The sequence below is a fragment of the Carassius carassius genome, chromosome 39 (assembly GCF_963082965.1).
Source record: "Carassius carassius chromosome 39, fCarCar2.1, whole genome shotgun sequence".
Classification (NCBI taxonomy): domain Eukaryota; kingdom Metazoa; phylum Chordata; class Actinopteri; order Cypriniformes; family Cyprinidae; genus Carassius; species Carassius carassius.
This window is the reverse complement of record NC_081793.1, coordinates 5,301,304-5,327,428: the sequence shown is the minus strand read 5'-3', so window position 1 is coordinate 5,327,428 and position 26,125 is coordinate 5,301,304. Positions and strand designations below refer to the sequence as shown.

Genomic DNA, 26,125 nt, shown 5'->3' with positions numbered 1-26,125 from the left:
GATAAATCAGTATAGATCACTATTTAATCTATCAATTCTATCAAACAATCCATAAGAACTACTGTACACATGTATATCATTGTCGTTTATTGTTTTTTAATTCATTTTATTAAAATGTACTGTATACTAAAATTTTAAAATAGAAAATATCATGGTTTCAGTAGCAATGAGTGTTTGAGCAATACAAATACAAACTGCTGAAGATAGATCTTAATAATAAAATATTTACATTGTGACACCTTAACAGTGTATTTGAATTCTGATCCTTTCCTGTGAACTAATTGTAACCGACACCCAAACAATATTCTCTAGCTCACTAACTTCTCACCAGGTGCATGGGATGTTCCCAGATCACTTCTTCTTCTCTGATTTTCTCTCTGAAATTTGTTTGTGAGTGGGTTTTTATCACAGCATGGGACAACTCATTTCTGAGAGCCTGTAAGATGCTGAATCACTCTTTATCGTCTCTTATTGGATCATTTTCCTCCCGCAGGTTTTTGGTGAGCTTCATGGTGGATGCCCGCGGCGGTTCCATGCGAGGAAGTCGCCACAATGGTATGCGCATCATCATCCCACCCCGCAAGTGCACTGCGCCAACACGTATCACTTGCCGTCTGGTCAAGAGACACAAGCTGGCGTCCCTGCCGCCCATGGTGGAGGGAGAGGGGCTGGCGAGCCGGCTGGTGGAGGTGGGCCCAGCAGGGGCTCAGTTTCTGGGGTAGGTTTCACCTTCACGCCCATTTCACTCTAGCTTTTTCTTATTATTTACATTAAAACCATCTGTGTTTGGTAGTGTGTGTCGGTGAAGTGTTTCAGCAGCGACAAAGGGCGGCTTTGCCCACAATTGTTATCGTGCCCGTGCCTGGAACGTGACACTGACTCAGCGAAGTACAGTACCTTGACTTTACACTTTCCTTAACTCTTTCCTACAATGGGATCCTGCAGGTCGTCAAAGTTCCCTAGTAAATACCTTGAGGACTGCTGAAAGAGCTCCACCATTTTAGTAACAAGTGTTTTAAAGTGACACATATCGGCTTTGTTCTACAGTTTAGTGAGCTGCCTGCATAGACAAAATTTTAAGGCCAGGCACCCCTGGTGAATTGAATATTTTTTTATTTATTATTAAATAGATATTATCATACTTACATAGTATTTTTACTATGATAGTCAATGGCTGCCATCAACTGTCTGATTTTTGTGTTCAGCAGAAGAAACACAAACTCATAAAGGTTTGGAACAGCTTGAGGGTAAATAAATGATGACAACATTTTTTTTTTTTTTTTTCAATTTAAATTTTTGGGTGACCTATACCTTTAAGAAAGTTGTTTTGAATAAAAAAAAAATGTAATATGCAAAATATTCATTTTCTAATTTAGTCATTAATTTCCATACATTGGATAACCCCAGGTTCACAACTGTTGTTTAATTTTGTTGACATATTTAAGGATTTTTACAGAGAGGATTTTGGATTTTTTTCCCCACTCTATAAATCAGAAAATACTTTCAATATACATTTCATTCATATATTTTTTTAAATAAAATGTTAAATGTATAAGAATATTGGACTAAAACTGTAACGTTTGGTGTATGGTAGTGCTGCTGAAGTGGAGATTTCTGGCGCAATGCATGAATTTTTTTTTTTTTTGAGTAGTTTAATTCTAAAGATGCAATAGATAAAGTGTACTATAACAAACACTTAAATGTGAATTTTATTGTGTTTTTCTTTGCATTAGTCTGAAAGAAGACATGTTTTGGAATGAAAATTATAAAATTAACAATGTTAAAAAAGTATAATTAAAATAAAGTAAAATAAAATGTTTTTTGTAGGGGTGTCCCCGACTAAGGATTTTCATAGTCGAATCGGAATTTTCGAATCTTGCTGATATTCGACTGATAGTCGAATCATATCTTTGGGGGCGGGGCAAAATACATTGAGTCAAGTCAGACATTCGACAGCCATAATTACTGATGTTAACACACAGGGAAAATGTGTAACAAATGCCTCGCAGATACAAACGGGGTAAATTATGTTTTTATTTAAAGATAGTTAACACTTAACGTCGGCGAAACCATAACAATTAACAATTTTTACAATAGTGCTCTCATTATAAAGTTAGCCTATATGACAGTAGTTATTAATGTTCTGCATTTCTGTTTTGAGCTGCGCACGCTGAAGATGACCAGTAAAGTGAGCATTTGATAGCAAGTTTTTAATCAATGGGATTAAACTCATAATTTCATATAGAATACGCTTCGTTATTTATACAACATAACGTTAATATTAGGACTTATAGGCTATCTGCAAAAAGAGCCCGAATGCACATGAACATATCTGCGGGGCTCTGAATTCGAACTCCTTTTGTGGACGCGTTCTTCACGGAACATTGTGCAGAAACATGGCAGCTAAACTCTTAACATTCACAGCGTTTTATTATAATGGTGTTCTCATTACAATGGTATGTGTGTGACAGTCTCAGTCATAGTTATTAATATTTTGCTTTGTTGTTTGACCTGCTCGTGCTGTGCACTGAAGAGATATCACCGTAGTACTACAATGAAGCGCTTGACTCAAAACCAAATGCATCTTATATCAGGTAAATAATATATCCATGATATATATACACCGGATGAAATGCTTTGAAATCACTTGAACCCTACCTATTCGAGAAAATCCAGTCTCTGCATGTGTCAGTTTGAGTCTTGGTAAAGTTTTAAATCCCTGCCGCCAAGATGCTCCTCTGTCGCTCACGGATTATAGAAAGTGAAACAAATCTATAGGGGTGGTTGGATTTATTCACAAACTTTAAAATATTAATTTAAAGCTTCTTTCGTTCCAGATTATTATTCATGGCTTTATCATAATATGCTGTATATTAACTTATTGTGAGAAAACCGCAAGTTCTATGTGAAATCAGACATTTGAGCGCTCACAGTCAAAATGCCATAATCATAACACCCCGCGAATATTCGACTGGGAGATTGGTAGTCGAATCAGGCTCCTCGAATCGAAGCATCGAATCGTCGACTATTTGGGGTCACCCCTAGTTTTTTGTCTGTAGTGCAAAAAATAAAAATTTTTAAAGATTGCTGCCTTCTGAGATTGCTGAGATCTGTCCTCCTTCTTTAAGAATGCAATCTCTGAATACATTGGACAAAGCTAGAGAAAATTCATTCAGTACTAAAAGGATCAATAAAAACAGTCTAAACTAATTAGAAAGTACTGTTTTACCCATTATTTGTGTTTTCTGTTTATTAAATTTACATTTATTAAATTTGCAGCAGGCTAATGGCAAACCCTGCTGAAATCAGTTGTTAGTCAAGTCTCCTGTGCGCTATTTGTGTACGAGTTGTTGTCTGTGAGTGTTCCAAATAACTTACTCGTGTCATTGTTGATGCATAGTAGATGCAAGAAAGCTCACTAGGTTTTGGAACAAGCCTCTGTACTTGGAACAGGGTGAGAAAGAGCTCACTAAATCATTAAAACTCCAGGCCTGGTCTCCCATCCTGCAGGAATGATGAGTTGTTCCTCCTTTTTGTTCCTCTAAATGCTGCGTGGAAATAATTCAGTAAACTCCATCTACCTCGAAAACTCCCCCCTCTTAGCGAGGGCGAGAGCTACATTAGCCGAATCCTGCAGCTCGGGCCACGAGGAACAAAATTTTCTGGGTAGGAGTGTGTGCTTAGTGAAGTCACAGCACTTCATGTTGATTTCAACTACTACATTTATTGACGCCATAGCTGATGTTTTCCTTTGTCTCCTTCTTTACGTTCATCTACACCTTTTCCTTTTAGCTTTCAGTACATATAACTGAAAGTAACTCATACTGGCTGTTTGGGCTGGTTATGCAGTGCTTGACGAGCATGAGTGTCTGCAGTCATGGATGCCATTTTTATGCTAAAAGAGAGTCTCATTTGACCTTTTAGTTGTAGAGAAGGTATCAGTATTTATTTAAGGGAAGGGTCACTCTATGAATATTATTGAACTGATTATATGTATTTGGATTAGGCCATTTAGTGTCTAATGTGCCCTGTTTGATTCACAGTTCTAGTCAGTCTGAGTCTGGGGCCTTCAGGCATCATATTTTCCATGGTACCTTCTCTGTCTACACATAAATGTTTTCTTCCATTATTCCATGTTTGTCCGATGTAACTGTTTTCATCCATTGTGTAACATGAGCTATTTGATTTAATCACTCCACATTAGAATAGGGCTGATAAAATACTGGCCAGAACAGGTCGCATTTCATTTTTAATAGTTTCGTTCAAAAAATTTTGATTAGTCATTGGCCCAAACTGCAGAAAAAACCCATCTTAAAACAAGCAAAATTCTCAATTAAATACAAAGCATAGCAAGAGTTTCCTAAAGTAGAACCTGCCAATGGGATATGCAAAAAAAGAAAGAAACTTGCATCAATCTTGCCATAAATAATATTAATGACACTGTGAAATAAGAATATATTATTTATATATAATGTTTGAAATAAGTAGTTTTCTACAAAGTCCCTCCTTCCAACAAATGCAGTCTGCTCTGATTGGCCAACTGACCCAGTGCTTTGTGATTGGCCGAACACTGCAAGCACTCGTTGGAAATATAATGCCCGTTCCATAATCGCGATCTTCATCTTTCAAAATAAATGTAGACAGTTAATAATGTCCTTAGTTTTACCATCAGTTCAAGCCTGAAAGGGGAACAGAGAGGTACGATAGACACAGTGATGAAACTAATATGTGTTTGCAGTACTGTCTCTCACACACACGTGACTCGCAAAACTCCAAATTTGAACAGTCAATAGCAAATACTTAAACTAATAACATACTCACAGTAGCTGATTCAGAAGCGCCAGATTGTCGTAGCAAATTCAGAAGTACCTCCTCTCCTAGGTTCACAAAACAGTTGCTGTTCTGTTGTAACCTGTAAGTAATCTTAAAGATTCCTAAATTAATCTACTTTCGGAAGGCCAAATAAAGTGATTTTGCCTAGAAACACACAGCATCTCCCTGACATGGCTGCTTCAACACTTACTGCGATTACTGAAACCATGCCTTCTTTCTTTGTGTGAACATTTGGGCAGCATTATGCAAATTTTCCACATAGACATGTGGGGGCGTGTTTAAATGAGGCTGTAATGATAAAACTTCATATTCATCGGGAAGAAGGAGGTGGGAACCGGCGGACAATCAAATGAAACTTTAATAATCAAAATAAACACAAAACAGCGCAACAGCCCCTCGCGGACAACTGTTGCACACAAATAAAAAACACAAAAAGTCCAGGCCTGGTCCTCTCTCGTCCTTCACTGTCGTCGCTCCTGTTTTATATCCTTCCATCTCCTCTGTGGGACTCGAGCCCGGTGGGTCAAACAGGTGTCGTTCATCTCCAATCACTCCACCGGCCTCACTCCTGTTCCCACGTCTCTCAGCCCCGCCCCACTCGTCACAGAAGCGTTTTAGGGGGACTAAGTCTTAACTTTTATAAAGAATATCTCTTTGGATTTGAGACTTTAGTCTTTGCAAGTTTTCAGATCTTCTTTATGCACCAAGAACTTGTAATACTCCAAAGAGAAAGGAAAAATTTTAATTGCATCATATGACCCCTTAAAGAATCTATTTTAATATTACCTCACCATAACTGTCACAGCGTAACTATTTATTATATATATACACAGTACAGACCAAACGTTTGGACACACCTTCTCATTCAAAGGGTTTTCTTTATTTTCATGACTATGAAAATTGTAGATTCACACTGAAGGCATCAAAACTATGAATTGACATGTGGAATTATATACATAAAAAAGTGTGAAACAACTGAAAATGTCATTCTAGGTTCTTCAAAGTAGCCACCTTTTGCTTTGATTACTGCTTTGCACACTCTTGGCATTCTCTTGATGAGCTTCAAGAGGTAGTCACCTGAAATGGTCTTCCAACAGTTTTGAAGGAGTTCCCAGAGATGCTTAGCACTTGTTGGCCCTTTTGCCTTCACTCTGCGGTCCAGCTCACCCCTAAACCATCTCGATTGGGTTCAGGTCCGGTGACTGTGGAGGCCAGGTCATCTGGCGCTGCACCCCATCGCTCTCCTTCTTGGTCAAATAGCCCTTACACAGCCTGGAGGTGTGTTTGGGGTAATTGTCCTGTTGAAAAATAAATGGTCAAACTAAACGCATACCGGATGGAATAGCATGCCGCTGCAAGATGCTGTGGTAGCCATGCTGGTTCAGTATGCCTTCAATTTTGAATAAATCCCCAACAGTGTCACCAGCAAAGCACCCCCACACCATCACACCTCCTCCTCCTCCTCCATGCTTCACGGTGGGAACCAGGCATGTAGAGTCCATCCGTTCACCTTTTCTGCGTCGCACAAAGACACGGTGGTTGGAACCAAAGATCTCAAATTTGTACTCATCAGACCAAAGCACAGATTTCCAATGGTCTAATGTTCATTCCTTGTGTTCTTTAGCCCAAACAAGTCTCTTCTGCTTGTTGCCTTTCTTTAGCAGTGGTTTCCTAGCAGATATTCTACCATGAAGGCCTGATTCACACAGTCTCCTCTTAACAGTTGTTCTAGAGATGTGTCTGCTGCTAGAACTCCGTGTGACATTGACCTGGTCTCTAATCTGAGCTGCTGTTAACCTGTGATTTCTGAGGCTGGTGACTCGGATGAACTTATCCTCCGCAGCAGAGGTGACTCTTGGTCTTCCTTTCCTGGGGGGTGTCCGCAGGTGAGCCAGTTTCTTTGTAGTGCTTGATGGTTTTTGTTACTGCACTTGGGGACACTTTCAAAGTTTTCCCAATTTTTCGGACTGACTGACCTTCATTTCTTAAAGTAATGATGGCCACTCGTTTTCCTGTACTTAGCTGCTTTTTTCTTGCCATAATAAAAATTCTAACAGTCTATTCAGTAGGACTATCAGCTGTGTATCCACCTGACTTCTGCACAACACAACTGATGGTCCCAACCCCATTTATAAGGCAAGAAGTCACACTTATTAAACCTGACAGGGCACACCTGTGAAGTGAAAACCATTTCAGGTGACTACCTCTTGAAGCTCATCAAGAGAATGCCAAGAATGTGCAAAGCAGTAATCAAAGCAAAAGGTGGCTACTTTGAAGAACCTACAATATGACATATTTTCAGTTGTTTCACACCTTTTTGTTATGTATATAATTCCACATGTGTTAATTCATAGTTTTGATGCATTCAGTGTGACTCCACAATTTTCATAGTCATGAAAATAAAGAAAACTCTTTGAATGAGTAGGTGTGTCCAAACTTTTGGTCTGTACTATATATATATATATATATATATATATATATATATATATATATATATATTATAAGCTATGCTGTCTAAAACGGTCTAAAACTGAATTTATCTTGTTAGATATTTTACTGAAAATAAAAAACAAAGTTACTGATTAAGAATAGGATTTTGTGCATCTTTATTTTGCACCTACCTTGGTTTTTAAAAGAGTTAATTTCAAAGCATGAAGCAGTGACGCTTGGTAAAATAAACATTAAGCTAAACTAAAACATTGATAAAATCATTTCTGCATCTGTCCCCTTGGGTTCAGAATAGAAACCAGTAGTGTTTATCTGTCAGATGCATTTGCCAAGTGCCCCTCTTTTGCACTAATGTTTTTCATTTTTGCACATGAATGTTCTTCATCGCTATTTACTAAAGTCATCATCAGCATCTGTGTGGCTCGTTGTCTCATGTTTATTAGTCAGAGAGGTTCCACTGATAAAGGCCTGCGATGTGTTTTCACAGCCCTGTGATTGTGGAGATCCCTCATTTTGGGTCCATGAGGGGGGAAGAGCGAGAGCTCATTATGCTCAGGAGCGAAAACGGTGAGACCTGGAAAGAGCATCATTATGACTGCAAATATGAAGACCTCTATGAGCTGCTCAATGGCATGGATGAAGGTAAAATTATGATTAAATCTGCAATGTTTCACCACCGCAAGACCGTAGCATCATGATGCAAACACTACTCATATTTCCTTCCGGATACTTAAAAACATATTTTTGTGTTTGCTCCTGCAGTATACTTCTATGTAATGAAAATGCTTCCTGAAATCAAACTCACATAATATTTGTGTACTCTACAGAGCTTGAGAGCACAGCAGATCTGGAAAAGAAGCGTATCTGCCGTATCATCACAAAGGACTTCCCACAATACTTTGCAGTGGTATCACGGATCAAGCAGGAGAGTAATCAGATGGGTCCAGAGGGAGGAGTACTGTCCAGCATGACAGTACCTCTGGTACAGGCTTCCTTCCCTGAGGGTGCGCTCACTAAGAAGATCAGAGTTGGACTGCAGGTAGATAATGGTCCAACTAATTTCAAATTAGCAATTTTTGTGTGTGTGTAATTATTTTCACAATATGAGAATACTTTCTTCTATCTCCTTACTTAAGATTTAAAAATAATGAACTTTTTACTGAAAGGATCTTTGGGGAACCAAAAATGTTTCTTCTAAGCAGTGTTGCCAAATTGGGCTACTTTAACACTCTCACCGTGGTTGTTTTTCATGTCCATGGGTTGAAAAACGACCCCAATGACATGATATTTAGCCCTTGGAATGCAAATTGTATGAGGTGAACCCCGCCAAAACGTGTATTTTCCCCTGGAATGTGATTTTTAATGCAATTGGGCTAGTTTTGGGCTAGTTTTGAATAGCGATTGGATGGGTTTTGTTGCAAAAACCTGGCAACCCTATTTCTAAGGCATCACTGTGAAAAGCCCTTTCAGAAAATTCAAAACACAAACAAATTGTATGTTGATTTCATTGAAAAGTCTAAAGGCCTTTTCACACCAAGGACGTTAACTATAAAGATAACGATAAAGATATAGTTTATATGGTCCACTCCACAGCTATAATGATAAAGGCACAGAAAAACGATATCATTGGAATGGCTTTTACTTTTTCCAGCTCATGAATGATAAAAGCATTGACACCCAATCAGAATTAAAAGCAGCTAACAAGCGTGAGCTTAGAATAAACAGAAGATATTTTCTGCAGGATTCTAATGGTTATCTTTATAGTTATTGTTCTTGGTGTGAACGGGTCCTAACACTCTGACTCTGAATCTTAACAACACTACCTGTGGTGTTAGTTTAGGCCAGGATATATTATGGATTATTTGGAAAGCAGACATGATTTTCCCATTAGCTGATGCTACAGACTTTAATGACGCTCTTTGTGTAGATGTTTCACTTAAATTTTCCGGCTTTCTCTTAACAGTCCCAGCCTGTTCCGGATGAAACTGTGAAGAAGCTCATAGGAAATCGTGCCACCTTCAGTCCTATAGTGACAGTGGAGCCTCGCAGGAGGAAGTTCCATAAGCCCATTACCATGACCATACCCATGCCTCCGCTCTCTGGAGATGGTGTGGTGAATGGTTACAAAGGAGACCCGACGCCAAGCCTGCGCCTGCTATGTAGTATAACTGGTAAGATTGACTTGTAGACATCATTAAGAGCATGATAAAATCTAAGGAAATATAGAATCCTTTTAAAAGTTTATCAAGCTCCTGTTTCACTATAGTGGTGTTTGCAATCATCACTTCTGTTTTTTCATTAATAGACTAATTAGGGTCAGCCAAAAGGTTGTTTACACCTAGAACGATAACTATAAATATAACTTTTAGTGTCCACACCAACACAAGACAACTCTCTGTATATCTATTTAGCATGTTCTGGAGTTAAGTCGTCCACCACTGTTAATGCTCAAGCTTTTTAAAGGGTTAGTTCACCCAAAAATCTAAATAATGTCATTAATAACTCACCCTCATGTCGTTCCAAACCTGTGAGACCTCCGTTTATCTTCGGAAACATAGTTTAAAAAATTTTTGATTTAGTCCGAGAGCTCTCAGTCCCTCCATTGAAACTGTGTGAACGGTATACTGTTCATGTCCAGAAAGGTAAGAAAAACATCATCAAAGTAGTCCATGTGACATCAGAGGGTCAGATTTTTTTGAAGCATCGAAAATACATTTTGGTCCAAAAATAGCAAAAACTATGGCTTTATTCATCATTGTCTTCTATTCCATGTCTGTTGTGAGAGAATTCAAAACAGCAGTTTGTGATATCCGGTCCTTGAACGAATCAATCTTTCGTTTGTTATCTGGCTCGGCTCAGTGTTCATCTTAAGTTCTCTCTTCACAGCAGTACAGTCAGTGTACTGTTTGAGTAAATGAATTACTCCGGGATATCGGTTTGTTTTGACTCAGAGGAAGTGTCAGCCACGTTAAAAAAGTTTAAGTCATCTTAAGTCATTTGTGGATTAATGCGTATTGGAGACACGAACCATTTAAAACGATTCAGTTCGATTCGGTGAACTGGTTCAAAAAGATCCGGTTACATCGAATGATTCGTTCGCGAACCGGATATCACTAAACTGCAGTGTTTTGAACTCTCTCACAACAGACCGGAAGAGAAGACAATGATGAATAAAGTCGTACTTTTTGGACCAAAATGTATTTTCGATGCTTAAAAAAATTCTAACTGACCCTCTGATGTCACATGGACTACTTTGATGATGTTTTCTTACCTTTCTGGACATGGATAGTATACCATACACACAGTTTCACTGGAGGGACTCAGAGCTCTCGGACTGAATCTAAAATATCTTAAACTGTGTTCCGAAGATAAACGGGTTTCAAGGTCTCACGGGTTTGTTTATTTGACTTTTGTTTTTGGGCCCAAACCTTTATTTTCACTTTGTTGTCATGATTTTTGGGAAATAAAAATCCTTATTTTTTAATTTCCCTTGAGACTCCTCTTGCTTAACTGCTTGGTCCCTGACATATGGTACCCTTTAAAGTTAATTGGTTTTTATCATTCATCAACTGTAAAAAAAAAAAAAAAAAAATGTCTGAAAGTGATTCCAACAATATTGTTCCTCTGTATTGAACATTTTAGAATTTTAGACTGGCAAGAGCAGTTACTTTTTTTCAGAAAATGTTACAATTATTTGAATAAATCATCTTGTGACAGGTGGCACATCACCGGCTCAGTGGGAGGACATCACTGGCACTACACCTCTCACTTTTTTGAAAGACTGTGTTTCCTTCACAACAAACGTTTCTGCCAGGTACAAGAACAACTTATGACCTTTTCTCTCATAAAATCCTCTTACTTGTTTTAAACTACTTTCAATATCTCAGATCTAATTCTAGAAAATTATAAAGTGTATTATCAATATCTCACATTTTCATCTTTGTGACTGTTAAATTTGTGTCCAGGTTTTGGCTTGCAGACTGCCATCAGATCCCAGAGGCTGTAGGTTTGGCCACCCAGCTCTACAGGGAGCTCATCTGTGTGCCCTACATGGCCAAGTTTGTAGTGTTTGCTAAAATGAATGACCCAGTGGAGTCCAGTCTGCGGTGCTTCTGTATGACAGACGATAAAGTGGACAAAACCCTGGAACAGCAGGAGAACTTTGAGGAGGTGGCCAGAAGCAAAGACATTGAGGTGCATTATCTGTTTTAGTTATTTCATTTTTTTTTATGTTGCTATTAACACTAGATTCTGATGTACTGTATAACGTTCCATGCTAATTATTTATTTTATGAGATATTACTAGGATTTGTGCACATTATCATTTTTATAAAATGTGGTTTGCATGACACGGCTGGCTGTTTTAAAGGTGCTGGAGGGGAAGCCCATCTATGTGGACTGCTATGGCAATTTGGCCCCTCTTACCAAAAGCGGACAGCATCTGGTTTTTAACTTCTATGCTTTCAAAGAAAACAGACTCCCGTTCTGTGTCAAGGTAGATCATTTTTTTCTTCTAACGATTTCCACTTTTTCATGACGATTAGTAATACATTCTGCCAGCCATAATTTTTTGTTATTAAAATCAGCATACATTTATGTTAGACCCTGAGCTATCAAAAGGTAATGAGAAAATTGTAGCTCTTCGCATGTTGTGTCTTGTCACTTTAGCATTCTAGTGTATTTTCTAACTGAAACAAATTCTGAGCAAGTCAGACCTAAAGACTAAATTGTTACCAGTAACATTCGTTTGTCATCTGCAGGTCAGAGACAGCAACCAAGATCCATGTGGACGCGTGTCCTTCCTCACAGAACCCAAAACATCCAAGGGTCTGGTTCAGACTGCTATCTGTAATTTAAACATCACATTGCCAGGACTCAAGAAGGTAAGGGTGAACTATGATCATCTGCGTCATATCATGCCATCTTCATACTCAGGAAAGATAGAGCAGTGTTCCTAGTCATGAAGGGTCAAACTTGGCTCAAACTGCCTGAGTGTGTCTTTTATCTGTTTCAAGCTTCTTTCAAGTTGTTGTTGTGGCTGACCCAATCACACTTTTGATTTGGATCTTGCTTTGGCTGAAGGTGCACAGGCTTGTGCTTATTTCAGCAGCTTCTGTGGTTGTGGCTCTGTGCTTTATTTTTCCTTTATTTTTAACTCCTTAATATTCCTTCACTGTGGCTTTGCGGTAACTTTCACTTAGTGTGCTCTCAGTCGCCTTTTTCATATCCTGATGTTTCTTTCGCCCTCCTCTTCATTGCGTTATCCCCTCGGTTTCTGCAATGCATCTTGGGAACCAAAAGGATGTGGATTCAGATCCTGAGGAAGAGGTAATAGTGCTCTCCCCTCATTTTCATGTGGCGTGCTAGTTGCTTTAGCTCTGGGTTATATGTTCTTTTAAGACAGCTTTAATTTGGGTACACATACATATACTGCATGCTGCTGCAACTTTCTGCAAGCTGATTTTTTTACTTATCCATGCACCAAGGTCTGTTGCCTAGACTGTCAAACTTAAGTGGATCATATCAAAGCATATTAAAATCTAATTTATAGGACAAAAAATATTAAGTTTATATTGCATAACAAAGTACTGGTCACAGGAACCTATGATCTCACTGACCCAGTCAATAATAGTTCCTTTAAAAGAATTAAAGGAAATCAATGTAACATTCATTTCCTTTGATGTGAATAGAGACTATATAGGCCAACCCAATTTAAAGAGTACAGTAATATAAAGAAAATTATAAAAACCTTCCAAATCAGTGTTCCTTCATTATAGTCATAATGCTTTTTCAGAAGGAAAAGAACAATAATGGAGATAGCTGAACTTTAAGCAGGGTTTTATAATGGGAGAACTTATAGGATTCTTTCTGTTGTTGTTACAGAGTGAAAAGCCAGAACGACGTCATACCTTTGCATCTCTAGCCTTACGTAAGCGCTACAGCTATCTGACCGAGCCTGGAACGAGTGAGTGTGATGTTTTTTTTACTAATGTATCAACTTATATTGAGAATCAAATTCTTGCGAGTGATTAAAGCTAACATGTGACTTGCTGTGACCATCTATGATATATTAACATTGTTTTATCTGCACATTTTTACCATACATGAACAGAGTCCACATGCTTGTTTTCTGTTTTTGTTTTTTAAAGTTTAGTTTGCATGTGAAATTTGGTATTTCAGTTGGTGTGCCGTGCTTGCCCTGTGCTTATGGGATATTGTTTACCCTATTTTTTTTTTTTTCATTTTTACCCACACTAGCAAGAATATTTTGTAACATTCATAACATTTTACTTTGAGTGACTTATTAATGCAAACTTTATGCACTATGGCATCAAAGTAGAAAATAATTTCCTTTGTTTAATTCCTGTTTACAACCAGTCTGGCTCCTTTTGGCTTTGTGATTGTGCATAATTATTTAATGCATTTTTGATGGAAATGCATGAAGACTCACAGGTAGATTCTCTCGGGTACTTTCACAGTTTGCACTGAATTGCCTGTCACTAAAGTTACTCAGATCTGCATGATGGGAGTGATATTTTGAACTTTAAATTGTAGCTATATATCCTGCATTTGTCATAAAGTGCTTTGCTGTAGCATAGGAACAAGGATGCTTTTTGTTTTGGAGTCTTCTGTTTTTGTAAAAATACACAAATTGGAGAAGGGTCTGGTTTTATTTTCTCTCTCTCTAAACCAAACAGATAAAAGGCACTGTAGCAATGAAGGTAGTCAGTCACAGGAAAATTTAGCACATCAAAAGTCAAAAGTGATATTGGTTTTCTCTGGTCCTGTGTATTTGTCTTGCCATTTTACGTTTTGTGGTTCATCCTTTTTATCATACTTTTGCGTGTGTGCACTTTGTTAATTTTTGTTTTGTGAACCCTTAGTGGGCCATGAATCTCTTTGGATTATCTTTATTTTGGCACCATCCTCATCTTCAATTCCATTTCACATCATAAAACTGCTGCTCTACTCCTTATAAGACAATCACCACTGACCAATTTTTTCCTTCTGGTCTCTCTGTTTCTCCACCATTTTTTGTTGACTTTATGTTGGATTTTCATTTGTCTGTTTAAAGAAACAGTCGAACGAAGTACAACAAGAACACTGCCTGCTGGTTACGCTCACAAACCTGTCTTTTCAACAAGATCTTACCAGGCATGGTCGACTGCTCCTATTACCATCCCTGGGCAAACAAAATGTGGACTGGGTTCCATCTCCAGTTCATCTTCCAACACGCCGTCTGCTTCGCCACTAAAGTCTGTGTGGTCCATTTCCTCTGTGTCTCCAATTAAGTCGACCCTAGGAACCTCAAATGCTTCTCCTGCAAAATCAGTTAGCGATATAACATCACCCATTAGATCATACAGATCTATGTCATCTCCAATAAAGACTGTGGTTCAACAACCCCAAAACCAAGTTCAAATTTCCTCCAGTCTCGTATCTTCGCCGGGTAAAATTGGCACAGATCCGGTGTCCATTAAGGGGCTCGCTGCTTCATTGTCCTCAAGAGCTAACTTGACTTCATCACCTGGATCCATGCTGGACAGAACTTTCTCCACAGTGACCCAAGCTGATTCTATAAAGTCAACAACAAATACATACACGTCTTTATCATTCAAATCCACCCTGGCCCCCACAAGTATAGCAGTGTCCTCTCCAATTCGAAACATTACAAGCTTGTCCTCTATTAAAACGACCACAGATACAGCTAGGGGTACAATTCTGTCATCGCTTTCTTCATCAACTAAGCCTACAGTATCCAGTACTGAAACATTCCTGTTAAACGGATCCATTTCTCCAGTGAAATACCCCTCATCCTCCTCTGCATCTTCCCGTCTGTTTACAGGAGGGGCTTACAGCTTACATGAACGGATACAGGCCACAACACAAGCAGCTACAGCCAGTGTTGGTGCGGCCTTCAGTGAGGCTGAGAAATCACTTACTGCTGGCTCAATGTCAAGCTATAGTGCGCTAAAATCTGTATCTTCACCTTTAAGATCAAATTTATCAAGCTCTGTTCATGATACCCTTAGATCACCAGCCACTATCACCACATCAGTATCGTCTAGTCCCATGTCTGTTCCAGTATTCTCCGTGGTCAATGTGGTTCCTGAACCACAGGGGAAGAAACTCCCAGAAAAAATAACAATCACACCTCAGCCACACACCCAAACACAGTCCTCTACATCACGAATTAAACCCTCAAAGCCCTCACTTTTTATTTCCCCAACAGTCCTCAAAGCAGCTGCCGCACCCACATTGACATCCAGTCAAGAGATTCTTAAGGATGTGGCAGATATGAAGGAAGATCTGATAAGAATGACTGCAATCTTACAAACTGACTCCTCGACCGCAGCCAAAGGTTTCCACACACATGTTTCTAAAGAGTCCAAAATGGAGGATGAAGAGCCTTTCGGTTTGGTTGAGAAAGTTAAAGGCGACCTTGTCAAAGTTAGTGAAATTCTCACAAAAGATGTCCTGAGTGAGGCCAAAAGCTCAAGTAAAGACAGGGCCTCAGATGATGAATGGGAAGAGTTCTCCAAAGATGAAATTGAGGAGGCACGACAAAGTGCCCTGCGATCCATGCCAACATTTGAACCAACCTTTCCCTTTGGACCACAGTCAGTGCAGGACAAAGATCTCAATTTAGCTAAAGTGGTGGATTACTTAACGAATGATCTTGGTGCCAGTTCCCTTTCAAAAATAGCTGATGTAAAGAGCAGATATGATGAAATAAAGAAGGAAGGGGAGGAAAAACAGAAGCGTACCATGAAACCAGAGCACAAGCTCAAAATGCCACCCACAGGTATGCGGACCTCTACCTCAGAGAAAGACTTGAGTAAATTAGCAGACTCCTATTGTGGCACAGATGCTATCCTGGAATCTCCTGATGACTTTTCCCATGAACAAGATAAGAGTCCCCTCTCAGATAGTGGTTTTGAAACCAGAAGTGAAAAGACCCCATCAGCTCCTCAAAGTGCAGAGAGCACAGGGCCAAACCCCCCCTTTACAGATGTGCCTATTCCCCCTGTCATAACAGAAACAAGAACTGAGGTTGTTCATGTTATCAGGAGCTATGAACATCCTGATGAGGTCTGTGAGCCAGTAATGGATGAGGCAGCAGCTTTGAAGCCTCCAGTTGAGCCTGAGCCAGCAGTTAGCTCGATCAAAAATAAGGTAAAGGCCTTGCAGATGAAAGTCAGCTCTGAGGAACTGGCATGCGTCAAAGAAAAAACTCATATCACCACTACAACGCGAATGGTCTACCACAAACCTCAACTGAAAGATGCTGGCTCTGACAAGATTGAAGAAACAATGTCAGTCCAAGAGATAATGAAAGCTTTTCAGTCTGGAAGAGACCCTTCCAAAGAATTAGCCAATTTATTTGAGCACAAAGCTAGCCAAGATGCCATCAAAGGAGATGAATTGTCCCCACGGTTCCTCGAAAAGGACAAAAAAACCCAAGTTGAAAGAATTATTGAGGTGCACATAGAAAAGGGCAACACAATTGACCCAACGGAAGTTATAATAAGAGAGACTAAAAGGCATCCAGAGTTTATTTGCAAGAGTGACCGAGGTCTCAAGGAACTTGTTGAAAGGGTTGATGGTGATTATGAGGTTCTTCAAGATGAGGAGGAACTTACAGCTGAGGAATCAGTGCCATTCTTCTTAAACACATCCCGAGTCAATGCCCCTGTTCCTCAAGAGGAAGAGTCTCATCCCAGTTCATCTCAGCTTACTGCAGATGAGTCATATAAAGCTTTTAAACTTCTAAGCCAGCATTCAATTGAGTATCATGATGATGAGCTATCAGAGTTGAGAGGGGAGTCATACAGGTTTGCTGAGAAAATGTTGCTCTCAGAAAAATTAGACATATCACATTCTGATACTGAGGACTCAGTGGCAGACCAGGCACATAGCATAGTCACTGAGTTACAAGGGGCAGAAGGCGTATATGGAGAAACAGTAGCTGGCCCCAGGAAGGAGTCCAAATTAAAGTCAGCAAGGAATGCATCAGACAAATCAGGTAAATATCCCCCACAAGATGAGCAATATGACAAAGTTACAGTATTACATTATACCACAGAACCCGGTAGCCCTAAACATGCAGTCTGGATGAGATTCACCCAGGATAGGCAGGACAGGAATAGAGAGAAACTCATATATGAAGATAGAGTAGATCGGACCATTAAAGAGGCAGAGGAGAAACTGAGTGAGGTTTCCCAGTTTTTTAGGGACAAAACTGAACAGTTAAATGATGAGCTCAAGTCCCCTGAGAAAAAGAAATCAACAAGATTATCACGAGAGAAGTGGTCAGGGCCAAGCTCAACGTGCAGCAGCCCTGAGAAAAAGCAAAAGAGTGCAGCTGAGGAATGGGACAAAGGCAGACAGAAGATGTTTGGCTGTACAAATGAAAGGAAAAGTGCAAGTATGCCAAACAGTCCTGAGAGGCATGTGTTGTCACAGTTCTGTGAGGACAAGCCAAAACAACACCAAGATCCTAAGCAGGCAAAGACAGGTAATGCAGGCCCCCCAGTGCCAGTTAAGACTTCTAGAGTGAGTTCTGTTCGACAAAAGTTTGAAATAAAAGAACAGAAACAGGATCATAATGTGCCTCTAACACAGTCAAAACAACCAGTTAAAAAACTACCAGAAAGTAAATTACCAGTATATCAGATTTTTGCTGGTTCAAAACCCTCCAAAGCCGATTCCACAGATGAAGCACTCCCACCTTCTAGAAAACTAACAGAAACTGATAAAAGTAAACTAACCCCTCACAGTACCAGTAGTACTATTGTTTCAAAGCAACTGGGTGAAAAATGTTTACCTGAAAAATCTAGCACATCAGATATTGTTGTAAAAAGAGCCTCACTTTTTGAGAAAATGAAAGATCAAGAGTTTGATAAAACGCAAGTGAGCTCTCAAAATTTGAAAGATGGAAATATTGCAGACAGGCATAGTGCAATTAATGATATCAAAGAGCAGCAGTATTTTAAAAGTGACATTAAAAATGACACAGTTAAAACAGCTTCCTCATCTAAGGATAATATCACTAGGAATGACTTTCAGATAAAGACCCTTAAGAAAAAGACAGAATCTCACATTCCTGTGAGAACATCACCTGGTCCCCCAGACAATAATCAGTCAAAGAAGGCAAATCAAGACACATTAACTAAATTATCTGAAAAAAGCCCATCGCACATTCCTACCTTGACCAAACCAAGGGTTCATGGGCGTTTAGAGTTACAGAGAGAGGAAGGTGCAACAAAGAACTCTGAAGAAGTCTCTGCTGAAAGTAGAACAACAAGTGGTCTAAGTGACACTAGTTCAGTCGAAAAAATATCCACTGTTACAACAATAGAAAGTTTCAAAGGGCTTAAAACTTTACCAGTCTATGTAAGTGTTCAAGTGGGGAAACAGTCTGACAAAGATATGGGAGGAGGAGGAACCAATGGGACATTAAAAAAGATGGCTAGCTCAGAAAGTCGAACAATTTTTGCAGTTAAACAGAAACAGCCTGCATCTCCTCAAGGCAGCCCAGATGATGACACTTTAGAACAGCTCTCTTTTATCGAGAGCTCTGGCAAAAGTCCTATGACTCCAGAGACACCAAGCTCAGAAGAGGTCAGCTATGATCTCACCTCAAGAACCCCTGATCCATTTATTGCATTTATGCCAGGTATTGCAAGCCCAATAGCTGAGGTTTCAGAGGAGTCAGAAGATAGTGAACAAGATAAAGCTATTCTTTTGAAAGAATCTGTACCGGAAAATGAGGCCAATGGTGAACACAAAACTGTCCAGGAGACAAAAGACAAAAGAGTTGCATATATAGAGTTCCCTCCTCCACCTCCCTTGGATTCTGATTCTTCACAGCCTGAGAAAAAAGGGTTGACTCCTTCCTCAGAGGCTGAGACTGAATTGAAGGAAGTAAATCTCCAAGAGGAGCATGATAAACATCTTCTTACCGAACCTATAATAAGAGTCCAGCCTCCATCTCCTGTGCCCCCAGGAGCTAATGATAGCGATTCAAGTGAGGAGGAATCTGTCTTTAAACCTATTCCAATAAAGAAATATACTTTTAAGATTGATGAGGACAAAGATTTGAAGAAAAGCCCATCAAAAAAACATGACAAGAATGAGAATGATAAAGAACCAGAGCCAAATGGTAATGGAAAAGCAGATGATTTTGATTATGAACAAAATGGCAATGATCAGTCCATCACAGATTGCTCATTAGCGACAACTGCAGAGTTCTCTCATGACACTGATGCCACTGAGATTGACTCTCTGGATGGATATGAACTTCAAGATGAGGATGACGGCTTAAGTGAACCTACTGCCAAACCATTTGGATTTCCCAATGAAAACAGAAAGGATCTTTGGGCATCAGATAATATGTCTAGACCAAGTGACCGTTGCCAAAGTAAACTTGAAGTAATTCATGAAGAATTGCCAACTGAGGATTGTAAAAAGACCAAAGCTAAGACTGATTCCTCAAACCAAAAGTATGGAAAGGACAATGAAAAGGATGGAAAACAATCTGATCAAAGATTGTCAGACACTTACTTTAGTTACAAGCTAGATGAGGAGTTTAATACTCCTTTTAAAACTGTTGCAACAAAAGGCTTTGATCCTTGGTCAAGCAAGGGAGGAGAAGATGAAGTAGTGGACGCTAGAATTAAAGATGATGAGCCCAAGCCGTTTGGGCTAGCAGTAGATGACAAGTCTACAGCAACAACCCCTGACACAACTCCTGCAAGAACCCCAACTGATGAAAGCACACCAACTAGCGAGCCAAACCCTTTCCCCTTCCACGAAGGGAAGATGTTTGAGATGACCCGCAGTGGTGCGATTGACATGAGCAAGCGGGATTTTGTTGAAGAGAGGCTGCAATTTTTTCAGATCGGTGAGCATACATTTGGAGGGAGGATAAGGGATGGGGTCAGAAAACCAAATGTAGTCACCTCAAATCCACAGATAGTTGAGAGAGCACAAGTTAAGATGGAGGACAACACAGTTATATCATACAATATCATTCAGATATGCACTGACTACTCTGACACATCTCATGACATGGAGCCTCCCCCCTATTCAGAAGTCAGTTCTTTATGTACTTCTTTTAAAATAGGACTCAAATCTTCCAACATTGAGAGGAGAGGTTTTGTTTGTGTAGACTCGGATAGTTCTCAAAGTCAAACACCAGAGACTGAACATCAAGTAGGACCAGAAACCTATAGAACAAGCAAATACAATCAAAGGACAGACTCATCGAGGACAGAGCCAAAAACATACCTCCAGAAAACTTCCAATAATTCCAGAAACCACAGTAATAACGATAATTTTGAGGCCTTAAATGCTGAAACACATTGCTTGCTACAAAGTGGCATACAAGCCAAACAGCTGTTAATGTCTGATCTTTGCTCAGATCAAGTAATAAACCCATGTGAAGATTCAGTCAGAAAGGACACTGGTACTTTTAGGGATGGCAGTACAGAGAATAATGATGTAATCTCCAAATGCAAAGACATTACAAGAAAGCCACCGAAGTCTAGGTTGCCAGTGAGAGCACCTCATCCACCACTGGGGTGTAAAAAAGATCTAACATCTTTGAGACTAATTCATAAGATTAGACTAGTAGCCACCAGTCGATTAGATCCATTCCCAGATGTGAACCCTAAATCTAGAATCCCAATGATGAAGGTCAAAGATGTTAGTTCCTCACCAGTGGGGAAATGTAGGACCACCACAATAACCAGACAGAAAGGTAAAGCACAGCCAACCAAAACAATAACCACCAACAAAAGATCAAAAACTGGTCTAGTGAGTAGATCAGGCATGTGTCCAGGAGCCTCTATGTGAAGTTGGCAAAAGTTCTAATAATTCAGAACCTAGAAGTGCTGTAAAGCTTGTAGACTGCCTTTCCAGTGAAGAGAAAAAGATTCAGGCATATGATAAGGATGAAGAAAGCAGCACATCAAGGAATACATCTTTATCAGAAGCGTCGCAACCCTCCAGTACATCCAGGTCTGCTAGAGACGTGAGATCACAGGTTGAGCAGTCCGGCAGAGACAGGAGGAAGTGGAGTAGGAGGACTGATGGAGGTGAAGGCAGTCAGGGTGCTGGGCCTCAAGTGGCCCCCGGCGTGGAGATCAAGCCTAGTTTGTAAAACTTTCCACTTGTATGATCTTAGTTGCATGAGCCGTTGTGATTGCCTGTGGTGTGACCTGACTGTAGATGTCATCTGTCATTTGTCATTTTCTCTCTTTGTGTACTTGTGTACTGGTCTCTAAACCTGTTTTCAGATCTCTTTCTATGGATAGTCAGTTTTACTGTAGCATGCTAGTGTGAGTGGGTTCCTGGCTATTTTCATTGGTTCCTAGTTCTTGTAAGGTGCTAAGGAAGCCTGTAAATCTTGTGAGCCCACACAAACACTCAGTCCTAGCACAGCACCAAAGATGCCGCATGTTCAGTTTAATTTGACCCTCTGCTGTAGCTGTAGATACATTTGAATCGTGTCTTTTTTGTGATTTATTTGTTGTGTTTCTGATAAGAATATACTGTCAGGTTTTTAACATTTCCAATTAGAATGGTTATATGCATTGTTCGCAAATCTAACCTTTTAAAACCAAGTTATTGAAGTATAACAAAACAAAAAAGCAACTCTTTTCTGATCAATGCACCCTAACCTATTATTTGGATATGGACACACTCTGTTTAGGCAAAAGTATGCAAAAATCTCCCCCAATCCTTTAATTATCTTTACTTGATCAGAAAAGGGTAGTTTTTCATTTATTATTAGGCTATTATTTATTATATTATTACTTTTCTGAATATCATTTTTTTTCACGAGTTTCCATCCTCTGCTCTCAGGCCCTCAGAGCCCCTGTGAAAGAACTGATGTGCGTATGGCTATTGTGGCGGATCATCTTGGCCTGAGTTGGACTGGTAAGAAATGACACCACCTAGAGGACAAAGTGTTGTATTACACCTTAGCACAAATATATCCCATAGGTTTATATCACTGTAATTATGTATATAATGTAATCTGTGAAAATAATGTCACATTTTTACCCCTAAATGATACTTTTTAGCGTTACTATTATTGTGCATGCATGGCTTCACCTTATTTGTTGTTGTTTCTCAAAGCGTCGATGCCACTGTGATCAGTAGGGTGTGCCATCTGCAGTCACTGCAGTACTGCGCACATGTGTACGGGGGAGTGGTAAAGACAGAAGACTTGTTAATCTATTTTTAATGTGTTGCAGAGCTGGCCAGGGAAATGGAATTTTCGGTTGATGAGATAAATCAGATCCGTGTGGAAAACCCAAACTCACTGACAGCTCAGAGTTTCATGCTTTTAAAGAAATGGGTTAGCCGAGATGGTAAAAACGCTACAAGTAAGTGTGCCTATGGACCACAAATTTTCTGAATAAGAGATGGAGAGGATAAAGGTGGTTGGGGTTTGGGCTGGGACAGACTTCTGTATCCAAATCATATTCTCAGCCATTTTAAGAGAAATAATGTTATTAAGTCATAATTTGTTGTTCAGCTAATAAGTGCAATCTTTTCTTTTTTCCTTTTAGCGGATGCCTTAACCGCAGTCCTGACTAAGATCAATCGGTTGGATATTGTGACATTGCTGGAAGGGCCGATATTTGACTATGGTAACATTTCAGGCACAAGATGTTTTGCAGATGATAGCGCAGTTTCCCAGGAGCAGGCTGATGGTAAAGTTTAGCCCCATCTACCTGAACTCTACTTTTCTATGTCTCTCACAAATCTGTAGATTCATAGAACCATCATGGCAAAACACTTATTGCTCTAAATTCTAATCTAGTATCAACTTAAACTCAAGTTTAAGTTTAAATCTCTATTTTTTCTTATCAATTAGATTCGGCAGTTATCAACACTGCTATTTCCCAGCCTGGTGTAAGACCAGTCAGGGATCAGTGTGATCATAAATATTGAATTATTATGATTGTATGTTTGTATGAAAGCATTTAAAGCATGCATCTATGTGGTACATGATAAAAGCTAATGCTGAATCAAAACTTACACCTGTCTTAATAATAGTGATGATTACAATAAATGTGTATGGAGCAGCAGTTGGGATCCATAAGTTTAAAAACCCCTTAGTTTTCAACAACGATTATCTACAAACCTTTCACACCTTTAAGATTGTTAACTGATGATACATGGTTTTGTAGAAATATTATTTAATTGCCAAATTCCAGATGGACAAACTACAAAAGCCATTGTAGGCCATAAAAAGTGTCTGCTCACTGTTCAGCTCTTATTAGAGTATCTGTTAAGGCTTTATATTCTAGTCGTGTGCTGGATCTGATGGGTTTAAGATTTGGTTCATACCGTATTAAGATAAATATTATGTTTATGTGTATATTATGAAGTATCCTCTCCAAAGTATACCAACTTCTGTAGCTATCAGCAATGGCAATAGTGCTCTACTCTGTTTTCTCACTATACTTTCTGATTCTTTCTCAGATAAACATACATGAAAACATAATAATAGTGTCCAACCTGCTTTTACAGCATGATTGCCTTAATGATTCTCTCTGTGTAGTGCTAACAGTTATTGAGTAGTATGGAAGCAATATCAATAGCATGGCTCTGGCTACTCTCGAATGTCTGCTTGCTGTCAAGCTGCCTGATCCTCCGGTATCCCAGAATCCTCTGAACCTTCCTGATAGAGTGCTTCTGCTGCAAATCCAGACCAGCTGCTTCTCCACTGCCTACCAACTTCTTTCATAGCAACACTTTTGCCTCATTTCAAAGCACAGTGGGGCAGCACTGTATAGCCAAGTTGTTCTCGCTGTGGTGGATAAATCAGTGCTAGCTCTTGCTTCAGCTCTTCAACTCGCTCTGTCATTAACACTGCATTCTTATCTTCATATAGCAACATCATCCTGATAAGTCTCATGTTACTAACGGAGTATCATCAATGTCTTGTCTTACTTCATTTTTCTGTAACCTGTTGTCCATGACAGTTTCCTTTTCCTCATCATCATCAACCATCTTCTCCATTTATGTCTAGACCCCGCTGTTCCTGAACTTTATATTTAGTGTTGTAATTACCTGCCTTTGAAAATTACATGGTGAACTACACTCAGATATATATAACCATACTAATTATACTATATGCTGCATACCTTAATGGTATACATTATTTGTAATGGAGAATTCTGGGTTAACTTATGTTATCAATCATCTGTGGTATCCTTTTGACTACCACAGAAAATGCCTATTCCTTAGTTTCCTCAGCTTGTATTTTTGCTAAAGCATTTAAAGGTGCTGTATGAAAGTTTTTGACTCTGCTAAAACATAAACACACCATAATATGTTTGCAAATATTTAAGAAACATGCTAAGTTAACATACGTGTTTATCTGAAAAACAATGCTACAGTTAGTTATTCTATTTTGAAAATCTGCGTTGTGGGCCGGAATGTCGGTCTCTATTCTGTTTTGTGAAAAGCACCCACTGCCATTTAACCCAATTGTATTTCGGCACCCCAGGTTGCCAGTTGGCAGAAAACACATCGCATTTAATTTAATTCATCATCATGTGTGCTCGTTCTTGTTGGTGTCATCAATCTGGTAAACTGCTAGTTTGTTCATTTTTAATCCAATTTTGAGTTTGCTGGTATAATAATTGCTTTTCCTAGGCTGAGTTGACATATTGGTCTAATATACAGTACAGACCAAAAGTTTGGAAACATTACTATTTTTAATGTTAAGAAGTTTCTTCTGCTCATCACGCCTTTATTTATTTGATCAAAAATACAGAAAAAACAGTAATATTGTGAAATATTATTACAACTTATAATTAATAGTTATAAATAAAAGTTTTCTATTTGAATATACTTTAAATAAAATAATTTATTCCTGTGATGCAAAGCTGAATTTTCAGCATCATTACTCCAGCCTTCAGTGTCACATGTAACATCCAGTCTATCACATGATCATTTAGAAATCATTCTTATATTCTGATTTATTATGAGTGTTGGAAACAGTTCTGCTGTCTAATATATTTGATGAATAAAAGGTTAAAAAGAACTGCATTTATTCAAAATAAATAATAATATATATTCTAATAATATATTTTCTTTACTATCACTTTTTATCATTTTAACACATCCTTGCTGAATAAAAGTATTGATTTTATAAAAAAAAAAGAAAGAAAAAAAATTACTGACCCCAAATTACTGACCAGTAGTGTATATTGTTATTACAAAATATTTATATTTTAAAAACATAGCTTCTTTTTTTTTTTTTTTTTTTTTTTTTTACTTTTTATACATCAAAGTATCCTAAAAAAGTATCACATGTTCTGAAAAAATATTAAGCAGCAGACTGTTTCAAACTGTTTCCAACTTTGATAATGAATCATCATATTAGAATAATTTCTAAAGGATCATGTGATAATGATCCTAAAAATTCAGCTTTGCATCACAGAAATAAATGATAATTTAAAGTATAATACATTTAAAAACAATTATTTTAAATTGTAATAATATATCACAATATTACATTTTTTCTGTATTTTTGATCAAATAAATGCAGGCTTGATGAGCAGAAGAAACTTCTTTCAAAAACATTTCAAAAATAGTAATGTTTCCAAACTTTTGGTCTGTACTGTATGTATGAGATGATTGCTAAAAAAGGACATAATGACATAAATTAAAAGCAAATAATATTTTGAATCCTAAACAAATAACACTACAGTTCTATAGTCTAATCTGAAGGGTGAACTCAAAAGACATAAATCATACAGCAAGGTAATTTTTGAAGATTAGAATCTTAGAATCCACTGTAAAAAAAAATAAA

At 38.6% G+C, this 26,125-nt stretch overlaps 1 protein-coding gene across 18 annotated transcripts in view; it reads left to right on the top strand.

Moving 5' to 3' along the window:
• Positions 1-26,125, top strand: part of LOC132121271 (ankyrin-3-like) — a 115,766-nt gene that overhangs the window by 81,995 nt on the left and 7,646 nt on the right. For 11 of the 18 annotated variants that reach the window (XM_059530507.1, XM_059530512.1, XM_059530502.1 and 8 more), the window contains 14 exons: positions 494-718; positions 7,769-7,923; positions 8,109-8,320; positions 9,245-9,452; positions 10,999-11,095; positions 11,247-11,475; positions 11,651-11,776; positions 12,042-12,164; positions 12,583-12,609; positions 13,165-13,246; positions 14,357-20,188; positions 22,153-22,227; positions 22,548-22,679; positions 22,866-23,009. In XM_059530507.1, the coding sequence (XP_059386490.1) occupies positions 494-718; positions 7,769-7,923; positions 8,109-8,320; positions 9,245-9,452; positions 10,999-11,095; positions 11,247-11,475; positions 11,651-11,776; positions 12,042-12,164; positions 12,583-12,609; positions 13,165-13,246; positions 14,357-20,188; positions 22,153-22,227; positions 22,548-22,679; positions 22,866-23,009 (7,667 nt within the window). The remainder of the gene's footprint in view (positions 1-493; positions 719-7,768; positions 7,924-8,108; positions 8,321-9,244; positions 9,453-10,998; positions 11,096-11,246; positions 11,476-11,650; positions 11,777-12,041; positions 12,165-12,582; positions 12,610-13,164; positions 13,247-14,356; positions 20,189-22,152; positions 22,228-22,547; positions 22,680-22,865; positions 23,010-26,125) is intronic. The other 7 variants (XM_059530517.1, XM_059530516.1, XM_059530519.1 and 4 more) reach the window with 3 other exon arrangements.